General features: G+C 40.4%; 2 protein-coding genes across 3 annotated transcripts in view; one reads left to right on the top strand and one right to left on the bottom strand.

Annotated features, from left to right (window-relative positions):
• Positions 1–4741: 4741 nt before the first annotated feature.
• On the top strand, positions 4742–9060 carry rab20 (RAB20, member RAS oncogene family). The gene is made up of 2 exons (XM_034232413.1): positions 4742–5231; positions 7954–9060. Exons 1-2 carry the CDS (start codon positions 5042–5044, stop codon positions 8547–8549), a joined length of 786 nt encoding a protein of 261 aa, XP_034088304.1. The 5' UTR covers positions 4742–5041; the 3' UTR covers positions 8550–9060.
• Positions 9061–9276: 216 nt separating this feature from the next.
• col4a2 (collagen, type IV, alpha 2) overlaps positions 9277–10938 on the bottom strand; it is a 61083-nt gene continuing 59421 nt past the window's right edge. For both annotated transcript variants that reach the window (XM_034232411.1, XM_034232410.1), the window contains one exon: positions 9277–10575. In XM_034232411.1, coding sequence (XP_034088302.1) covers positions 10321–10575 — 255 coding nt within the window. In that variant the 3' untranslated portion in view covers positions 9277–10320. The remainder of the gene's footprint in view (positions 10576–10938) is intronic.

Here is a 10938-nt window from a genome sequence, read left to right as displayed (position 1 = left end):
ACATGTACCTTAGCTTGACTTAAATGTATTAAACGTATAATTAAGTGATATCAAAATATAAATAACTAATGTCATGCAAACATATTAGTATTTGCTTGATTCCAGTGTTGAATTTAGCTGGCTAACTGACGTTATTTTGCCGCTAAACTGCACGATATAAAACGGTGGTCTTCAAAGCGGATTTAATCCTCAATCACAATAATAATATTCAAAGTAATACTGGGCAAGTAATGGGCAAAACTTACCGTTGATTGACGCGCCATGTCAGCGGTAGCGACACGAACCGTTAGCCCCGCAGTCATCCGCTTCGACCTGACTGTGGCTGTTACTGTGTGACTGACCCAAGCCTCGTCGTTCTGATAGCTCCGCCCCTTCGCTCCAACCCCCCTCTCTCCCCACATCTACAGGTGAAAATTACTTTTGCTACACATTTATCGCAAGAAGTGTAGCAAAAGTGAAGACCGCAGATTCGTCGATGTATACTGCCACAGAGCAGATTCGTCAAGTTGTAATGACTGATTTGAGAGGTTGTAATAACCAAGTTGCAGTTGTAATGGAAAATATATTTAAAAAATATGTATCTTTCTGTGTGAGTGAACATTTCATCACTAAGTTCATTTTTTTCCTACAAGCTACAAAACTTTTTTTTTTCTTCTGTGACTTCAAATTTGTTTCACAGTTACGTGGATATTTTATACAAGTGTACATTTGGTTCACAGTTACGTGGATATTTTATACAAGTGTAAATGTATGCACACAAGCTCAGATTTTTTTTCTGCAAGTGCTCACATCAGGTTTTACACGCTCTCGCATTTTGCACCATATCTACCTTCATACATTTTACCGGCGTATTTTTATTATGATTCTACTTGTGATAGTCGGACACGACAACCTGTGCAGCCCATGTATTGATTCTTTCACACACACATACGGGTTTTGGGCCGAGGGCGACACCGTACTTCCGGTATCAACAATTTCACACGAGGTGCATACAGAATATCATAGTCGATTGCCTTAATCAATATAGTCAACTCTAAAATACCACATATATGCATTGGCATGATAATATTATTGTGACAAGTGGGGTATTCACCTGGTGTTTCCAGAAGATAGACGTAGATGCAGCCAAAATTGACCGAAGGCCACTTTTGAGGGTCGTAATTCCATACATTGTACATCCAACAACCCACACAGCTCTAGTTTACGCTGGTAACGACCTAGAGCACACCCCTCAAGTCCAGAGATGTAATCCGAAGACATGCAGCGATTTCTTCGGTCGTTAATTCAGAAAAAAAACCTAGTGCGCTCTGCCTGGCTACATAAGCTAGCTGTTTATATTAGAATTGCCAGGATTTTTGCACCTCCAGAAAAATGGCGTCTTTATAAAAAAATATATGGCGCGCGTTGCATTGTGGGTAGCTGTGACGTCACTGTGTGTGAAATAATTCCATCCGATAGCTGCTATAATACAAAACAACACGTCTGCCTCTCTCCACAATGATCAATAACAGTGAACGGATGGTCAAAGTAAGGTAGGCCTACAAATAAACAGAATCAGACGAAGCCTGGTTAGTGTTGCCTGACTTTATAAAGTGTGTTTATAAGCACTACTGCTTGTAGGCAGGCATGACAGTTTCCTGCACGCCTCGACGTAAGAGAGACGTAAGCGACGCCACCTCTTAGCTCCGAAGCTCTTGCCTCTAGACCAGTGCTTCTCAAAGTGTGGTCCGCGGACCACTGGTGGTCCGTGAGCGCCCCCTAGTGGTCCGCGAGTATATTGGTAACATTTCACATTTGAAATAAATAACTTAATTTAAGTTTTCCGCACTCTAGCGGGAATATCTCCGCAATGGAGCTAGGTTAAGTTTCACTTTCAATTGCATGATATAGCCCAGCGCAACACCTTCATCACACATGTTGCCACCTGTTTGTACCATTTTCAGGCGATTTGTAATCTGTTCTAGAAAAACGATGCGATTTTGGATATTTGTGGAGTTAGGTGGTCCGCGAGTGTTTTTTGTATTGGTTAAGTGGTCCTTGGTATGAAAAAGTTTGAGAAACACTGCTCTAGACCGACAATTTTTTGGAGCTGGAAGTGAACCGGATTCCGGAGCTAAGAGCCGGCGCCGCTGCGGTGTGAACAGGAAAAACCGGCGCTTTTCAGGCTCCAGCTCCGAGCCGGAGCTGAAAAAGCGCTGGTGTGAAAGGGGCATTTATACCTCATTCACACCAACGCAACTCCGGTTCAAGCTCCGTGCTAGCTTTTCAGGTTCAGAACCAGTTCTTCGGTTTAGCTCTGGCTCTTTTCACACCGCCCAGAGTCCGACTGGTAATGTATCGTTGCGTCATGACGTAACCGTTTGCGTGCCTGCTTCATAAAGCCAAACCGCTTGGATGAAATCAGTTGCATTCATTTCTTATGGCTCTATCAAGCCCCCAGGAAGTGCGCCGGAGTCTGATGAGAATATTCGTGCTGGCCAAACGGCGGTACTACACTTCCTTTAATAATAATAATAATAATAATATATAATATTTTTATAGCGCCTTTCAGGAAACCCAAGGTCGCTTTACAAGTCGGGTAGGGGGGGGGTAGTAGGGGAAAAAAGGCAGACAGGTTATGGGGGTGGGGGGGGGAAGTAGCGGAAAAATAAACCTATTAAACTAACTATACAGTGGCGAAAGGCTTTAGGTTGCTGGGCCCGGAAACACTTTTTCCCATTGACTTACATTGGGAAAGAGTGGTCTGTAACTTGTTGGATATTTTTTTTAAACTAAATAAACAACCCAGTATGAACACTTGTATAGCCCTTATTAAAAACGTTCGTTCCTCAAGTTGTAAAAATGTGCTAATAACGTTATTCTGAGAGTTATTTCCCTCGGCATTATGAACGCGCATCTAACCCACGGGACCGCGCCGCCCGGCACGTTCATGTTACATGTTCAGCACTACATGCGTTTATCTTTACCCATGGATGCACAATAACAACGGACCCATATCGCCTTACTGCCAGCCCACGGAGCTGTAATAATGGATATATTGCACGTGTTTGCTGTAATTCATCATTTGTAAAATATTATACTACATGGGCTGTATGATGTAAATCTTGTACCGTAAATGTTGTATTAAATAAAGTTAATATTACCGACGTAGATTAACGTCCCTGTAGCTTATTATTGTATTGTATTGTACATCCGTGTGTATTATGAGACTGTTCTGAGCCCATAGTGTTCAGCCACCTTTTCATTTTTTGTCAATAATTTTTTCAAAATAAATTGTATTTTTAATCTACTCTTCAAACACCTTAAATTAAGATGACTCATTGATTGACTTTTAAAAATATTTATTTTAGCCAGAAGAATAGTTGTGTGCGGTCTTCATCTAAAAGCCCAAATAAAATATTAAACGGTGTAAATGTAAATTCCATATTTGCTGCCAAATAATTTGCAAAACATTATGATTTGTGTGGAAACATTTTCATTATTAAGATTTTATTTTTTACTTTTTTTAACCTCTTTTCCTTTCTCTCGATCCTCCTTAGCAACGGTCGTTACAGTCCTTGACAGCGGTCTGTTCTACTGGATTTACAAGGTGTCACGTTTTTTGAATTGACCAATCAGAACTTTATTTAGCCTCCGTATTGTTTATGGTTGAATGTGGGCATAGACTGTATATATAAGGCCCTGAGCCCTGAGTTGAAAAAGGTTGGTAACCGCTGAGCAGGGGCGGCGGGTGCTGTAGGCTAGGGAAGGCTAAGCCTTCCCAAATATTTGTGTAACTGCATCCTGGTAAAAATAAAAATATAATGTATAATGTGTGTGTCTTTGACATTAGCGCTGCTATGCAGCCACCAGTAAACTGTACGAAGCCAGTTCAACAGACCCTGGATATGTTTGAGTTATCTTAACTAACCCTAACAAACGAGATTTCGCTAAGTGGTCCACGAAGCTGGTTATCAACTCGGTAAATCAAGCCAGGGTTTTTCTCTCCAGCTGAGAACGCGTTCACGTGAAAGGGGCGGGGTTAGCTACATTTGACCAATCACAAACAGGGACAAGTGTACTGACAGCGCAGCGTCATACTTCATTAATGAAAAGTAAACTAATATTAGACAAATATTAACTTTAAACATCCATGACTTAAACATATAATCCAGGATACGAGCCACATAGTTGCACCTGCAAGGAGAATACAGAACAACTCGTTAAAAAATAAACTGTTTGAAAACAGTTGTATGATACTGCCCCATCGACACGAGTGGATCTGACTTTAATTACATTTGAGTTGAGTGTTTCGTCAACTTAATGTGTTGCTTAAAATAATACGTCTGCATACAGTAGCCATATGTGACAATGTAAGTGTTGCACGGCCAGATACGGCTCGAGAAGCTGAACTCAGATAAGGAAATATTGTGATATTATATGATCGATGATCTGATTGATGATGTGATATCAGTGTGATATGAATGATAAGTGCGACACGTCGGCGTCTTCTCTGCGTATACGGCAGTTTAAACTGTATTTCCTTTATCCTGTAATATGACTTGATAGATTTAAACTCCGCACACTGAGCTCTGATCGGTCAGCAGGCGGTGCTTTCACTGAGTTGATCTCTTTTCTATAGACGCCGGAGGCGGGCAACGTCAGATAAAAAAAAAGGTTATTTACGTTATTTAGCCTTCCCAAACCTGAGACTCACGCGCCGCCGATGCCGCTGAGCTAGACTGCTGGGGCAGTTCACGGCCTGCCAGCAGTAGTAGAACCTGAAAGACACAGCTCAGGGTAAAATCACTCACTGTGAATCATTAGCTCCTCACCTACTTCCTGTTTCACCTCAGTTACTTTTTGAAGTTCGGACAACAGATTGAAAATGAGTATACACTGATGGTTGTCGCGCTGTCCAGATTTAAACAAACTTTCGTTCATAACATGGCTTTTGTCAGAGGAATTCGCGACTTGAATTTTACGAGCTAGACCTATTGTTTCACGATACGGAAAGAAAGAAAGAAAAGTATCCTCGCTGCAGCGGGACCGAAGCAGCACCATGCCCGAGGTGTCGAAGATGAAGAAGCCCGACGTGAAGCTAGTTCTCCTGGGGGACATGAATGTGGGGAAGACCTCGCTGCTCCACAGGTACACGGAGAGGAAGTTCAAAGACACCGTCAGCACTGTTGGAGGGGCTTTTTTCCTAAAACAGTGGGGACCATACAACATCTCTATATGGGACACTGCTGGTAATATGTTTGTGTTATTCGACTTTTCACCCTGTTTATTTAAAACTCTTATCTCATTCCTCCTGTTTATGAGCTGTGTTTACCTGATAAAGCGTGAGGCAATCACAGGCATGTGACAACCCAGTCTGCACAGACACTCTGCAAACACCTCTGTGTTATTTGTGTTTTTTTTGTTGGTATATTACATGCATACTAATTACATTACCGTGTCCTGTACAGCTTTGAACAATTCAAACGTGTCTGGTCAAAAACAGTTCGATAATCTAACACCATCTGGGGAAAAACAACCCTTGAAAGCACATCAAAATAAATCTCCAAATCTATACACAGTCACACACCAATACCAGGGTCCCTTGAACCTCTTTGATAAACATGTAGAGTAGACTAATCTACTGGGAAAACCTATAATCATTAACATGATATTAGCCCAAAGTTATTTGCTCCAAGTTGCTTTGTGTTTAGCCTTAATCTTAAAAGAAAAAATAACGGTTAAACTTAATGAAAAAATACCATATAAGATACAAAAGTCTTAAACAACTCAACATTATTGTCTGTTTTTGAATACACTTATTTACTCATATTGTTATTAACATTTAACACATCAGTTTCTGGCAGTTGGCAAGACTATCTGAGAAAATCATTTATAACACATCTGTTTTGGCTCTGGTTATTTGTGATTATCATCTTTCACAATTCTTTGTAAAATGCAGAATAAAGCATACATTCTTTAATTGGAAAGAATGACATGCATTAACAATGAAATAACTAGTTTGTTCCAGTTTTAGCTGGTTATCATATGCTAAGGAGCATTTGACACCCTTCAAAATACGATTAAGCAAACACCACAAACCTACCCACCATGCAAACAACTGCTTGGTTAAAACAAACACATGGAGGCCTTGTATATTATTGTGCAGTTAGCTTAATGTTGTTAATATAATAGGTCACTTCAGTTTTCCCTGCTTGCAAAAAACAGAGAGGTTAAAAATTCACGGTATGCTTTGTTTTGCTAAATTGCTCAACATTGGACAAATCTCAACCATCATAACCTGCACAGTCATCCGTGTACTTCTGCATTACTGCTAATTCTCGTAAGCAGAACACATTTGACCTTATCATTTCGCATCTTAAAGAGCTGCTTCAGATAGCTTGTTTGATAGCTGCCCGATAAATAACAACAACTTATTTACATGTGATTTGGCCTTTATGACAGATACACATCAATGGCCCTTACCATATTAGGTAAATATTACATTTGAAAAAATATTAGTTTTTATATTATCGAATTTTCAGTTGCAAATGCCCTTTATTGACTATTTATTTCAGCATTACTTGAGACTATGTTATACAGAAACATGATTAGTAATCTCTATGCTCTGTCCCCGTTAACACCTTTTATAAAGGGATCTAGAGGATTTGTTATCCACAGAACCAGTCTGTTATATTGCTCTTATATTGAATACATTGAAACTTGTGCTTTTCTCGAACTTCACTCCTTCATTGACCCCAAGGATCACAATGACTTAAATCGTTGATCCTAAATACACATATTTATACATATTTATATTGTCAGTGGAAAGAATCATTTGGTGAATCATCAAGTTACTGCTAATGAAAAAGCTTATAACATTCCAGTATTGTGTAAACATGAATTACAGTAATCCATCTACAGCAAATACACACTGCCAAAAGTAGAGCTGGTGAGCCACAGAGATAAGGAAAGTCACAGTAAGCCATTTCCTGTCTATGTTCCCCTACTCCGTGACCTCTGACAGGACGTTGGTGTTGCATTTTATTTAGTCTGTGGTAGAAAATGCTGGCACTAAGTCATTTTAGGGCTGCTGTTTCAGAGCCCAGCGGCAGCCATAAAGAGTAATACTGGTTGTACGAGGACCTGTAGGGGGATTGGCTCGGCAGCTCATTTAAAACATGCTGTTGCTTATTTTTCTGCTGACTAAGCCTGTTCTTAGTTAAGTTTCAAAGCCCCATGTTTCAGCTGCCTGCCCTGTTCCTCTTAACAGTCACATGACAGGGCTACCCGTCTTCCCAGGCTTCAACATATCCTTTCCAAACTTGCATAAACAGTCATTTCCAAAAGCATGAGAAGGAATGAATGAGTTTTATCACTTCAGTCAGTAGTTTGTAAGAAATACATTTATTCCTGCCTTGGATCTTTAGTGTATTCAAGAAACTATTTGTGACAAATTGATGTAATGAATACACTCCTAGATTCTATTATAGCTGAAATTATTAGTTGATCAGTTAGTCGACCGGCACTAATAATCGGAAACAGTTTCAATGATGAAATAAAAGATAAACATTATTTGGTTTCTTTGCTCTTTTACTTCATATATAATAGTAAACAATATATTTCGGGTTTACCAACAGTCGTAGCGGAAAACAAGGAATTAAAGAATGTTTATTTGGTAATTTTATGGTTATTTTCCCCAGTTTTCTGACATTTAATGGACAAAGCTATCAGTCAATCAACAAATAATCTTAGTATTATCCAAGAGATACCACTGTAGCATCGAGTCACACAACGTGCCCTTTCAACAAAGGTTGTCTCTGTTTTCAAACTGCTGACTATCTTGCACAACTTCGCTCTGTGCGGTGTGTCCTCCTGCAGTGCTGCTCTCACAGTCTGTTTTTAGTTTTGTATGTTTAAAGGGATTCATGTTGAATATTAAGCCAGCATTTGTTGACCTCGCTGTCTCCTCAGGTCGGGAACAGTTCCACGGTTTGGGATCAATGTACTGCCGAGGTGCAGCCGCTGTCATCCTCACCTACGACGTGTCCAACTGGCAGAGCCTAGCTGAGCTGGAGGAGCGCTTCCTGTCCTTGACTGACACCGCTAACCACGACTGCATCTACGCTTTAGTGGGCAACAAGGCTGACCTAACGGACCCTAGAGCCCAGCTGTCCCAGGACTCAGATGAGGCATCCAAGGACCGAATGGATTGTGGGGAGGAGAGGACAGAAACCCAGGTTCTGTCTGCCTGCCCCACACCCCCGGCCTCCCCTGTTTCCCTCTCGGGGATAACGCCAGGGAAACAGGTGACCCCCGAAGATGCAATGGCTCTTTACGGGAGAATACTGCGCTACAAGGGCCTGGAGGAAAAGAGCAGCCTGCCTGCAGAGAAGATGTGCTTCGAGACGAGCGCCAAGACGGGCTACAATGTGGACAATCTGTTTGAGGCCTTGTTTGATCTGGTGCTGCCCTCCATCCTGAGAAATAAAAATGAGAACCAGCATTCCCCCACAGTGGACCTGGAGGAGTGCAGGGGGGCCAAGCGGGGCAGACCCGGCTGCTGCTAGAGAGGTCTCCCTTGTTTTTAACAATAGACTATCAAAAGTTTGTCTGTGGACCAAATATAAACTGTGACGGTACTACTTAATTGCCTTGACTGAGACCTAATAGCATTAATGACCTCCCGGTAACACAAACAGATTCTGTGATGGTGTCCACTTACATTTTAAGGAATGGAAATAAACTTGTGCTGCGTTTTGAATCTAAGCTTTGAAGCCTTCATCCCCAACGACTGAAACTGCACTTGTATCCCAAAGATGTGCCTCTGGCCAGATAACACATAAATGGCAATCACTGCTTTTTGTAAATGTTTTAGATTGAGAATGTCACAAATGTAACAGTTAGGTGTGTGGCAGGTTGCACTGTGTTTATTATAGTTGTATTTTAAGATTACCACCAATCACTTGCTTTATGCTCTGTTACTAGCATTATTACTGATCTTTATATTTTCTATGCACATTTTCAACTTTTCAGTGATCGTATATAGTTATTAGTTAATAAATCTGTGAAATGATTACAGCAATTGTTTTTTTTGTTTTTTATCGAAGGGACAATGCACATCAATTAACACAGGCTAGTTTTGATCTACTGTCATAATAAAGATTTATTTTGCAGCCTTTCTGGTCTGCCAGATTCATTAAGTATCTATCACTTAAGGGGTAACCAACCATGCTCTTTTTATATACATTCTATGACCAGATTATGATAAGATTGTGAGAGTAAAAGGACACAATCAGAAATATAACCAACTTTAATCTTTACAATCCAATGAAATGATGAAATTACTAATATTCCATTACAGTTGTTTGTCAGTATATTCCCAGTTTATACAAACTGTTTATTTGCAAACAAGCAACTCTTGGTGAAGTAGAACATTTGACCTACTTTCTAAATTGTGTAAAATACTTTAATCTCACCCAGGATCAGTGACCGCAGCATGGATTTGCTGCAGTCAGACCTTTGATCCGAGCTGTTTGCAGTCTGCCTTGTTGGAAGTTCAGGTTAGTAGATTTATAAAGCAAAATGAGTGTGACATGAGTAGTATTAGATAATATATATATTTAACCTCTTAAAGAGGGGCTTCAAATTCATTCAGCTGGTATGAACACAAAGATAATCAGTGCATTGTGTGAACATATGGGGTATGAAAAAGAAAGAGTTATAGATGATTTTGCAATAGTTGATAAATACATAAAACAGAAGAACAGCTTGAAGACACTGTTGTATTATAAAAATACATTTTGAAAAGAAATGGAATAAAAGCAGGATAATACTGTCGATAGTATCAACCAACAATTGTTCAAGACACATTCTTCAATTGGCAAAGAAGCAGTGGCTTTATGGTGGGCTGTAAACCCTAAACAATACAAACATCTAGAGAAACTGAAGCAGTGCATTCACACGGGCGTCTTTGGTTCAGCTGTAGTGTTCTGATCTACTCTGATTGTTAACAATGAGTCATCGTAGCTGAGGTAATAAGTTAAACAGTAAGCACCAATCCACATTTAACATAAAAATACTTGTTTTCCCATAATGCTGTTGACTTCATAACGGGGCTTCTCCTGTTTTATCTACATCGGGACATTTCACTCAGCGTTCAGGGCATCGCACAGTCATTGCATATCTGAGCTCTGTGGCTCGGGGAGAATGTTTCCAATTTACATTGATCTAAATCAGTATTTGAGATCCCCCTGTTTGGTTTAGTACACAGATAGAGAGACAACACTAGGCCACTGTCAATGCAACCAATACTTTGTGTCCATGCTGCTGTTGCGTCTCTCACAAGTTCTTCATGCAGACCTGGCAGCGGCTGATGCGTGACAGCAGCTGACCGGCTTTGAGCGTCTCTGATGACTGCTCAGTGTGGAACGACTGATCTATGGAGGTTAGCCAGAAGCTGTGCTTGTTAGCAAAGTAGTGGCATGTGCCTTTGGCCCCGTTACACTCAAGGAACGGTGCTGTGCGGAAGTCCTCCAGGCAAGAGCCGGGCGATGACAAAGACTGACCTCCGCCTTCATTTCCTGCTGCTGTGTGCTGTGGAGACAAAGGTGAGAGGGCGACAAATGAGGCAGGTGTGAGTTCAGATCTACACAAGAGATTTTGGTTACATGTTACAATTTAGAATCTAAGTTAAATATTGATGTTGTGTACATTTATTTTTGTCAACAAATCCACTTAACGATCAACACCAACAATGAATTCATCAACTAACAAGTTATGTATTTTATGGAAAAGCCTAACATTGCATATCCTTCTATAGTAAAGACCTCTAATCAATTCAGAAAATAGTTTCCAACAAACACAGTTGTCTCATACTGCATTTTCTTTAAAACTACAGAGTATCCAGCCTTGTCCGACAAATAACACTGCTTGTGATTAGGAGTTACTTTAAACATA

This window comes from Gymnodraco acuticeps, unplaced genomic scaffold (genome assembly GCF_902827175.1).
Source record: "Gymnodraco acuticeps unplaced genomic scaffold, fGymAcu1.1, whole genome shotgun sequence".
NCBI lineage: Eukaryota > Metazoa > Chordata > Actinopteri > Perciformes > Bathydraconidae > Gymnodraco > Gymnodraco acuticeps.
This window is presented reverse-complemented; position numbering and strand designations above follow the sequence as displayed.

Excerpts from the sequence above, each read along its gene's own strand:
- rab20 (XM_034232413.1), top strand. The coding sequence starts at position 5,042 with ATGCCCGAGGTGTCGAAGATGAAGAAGCCCGACGTGAAGCTAGTTCTC. Across the intron at positions 5,232-7,953 it reads CTCTATATGGGACACTGCTG|GTCGGGAACAGTTCCACGGT; the intron begins GTAATATGTTTG and ends CTGTCTCCTCAG.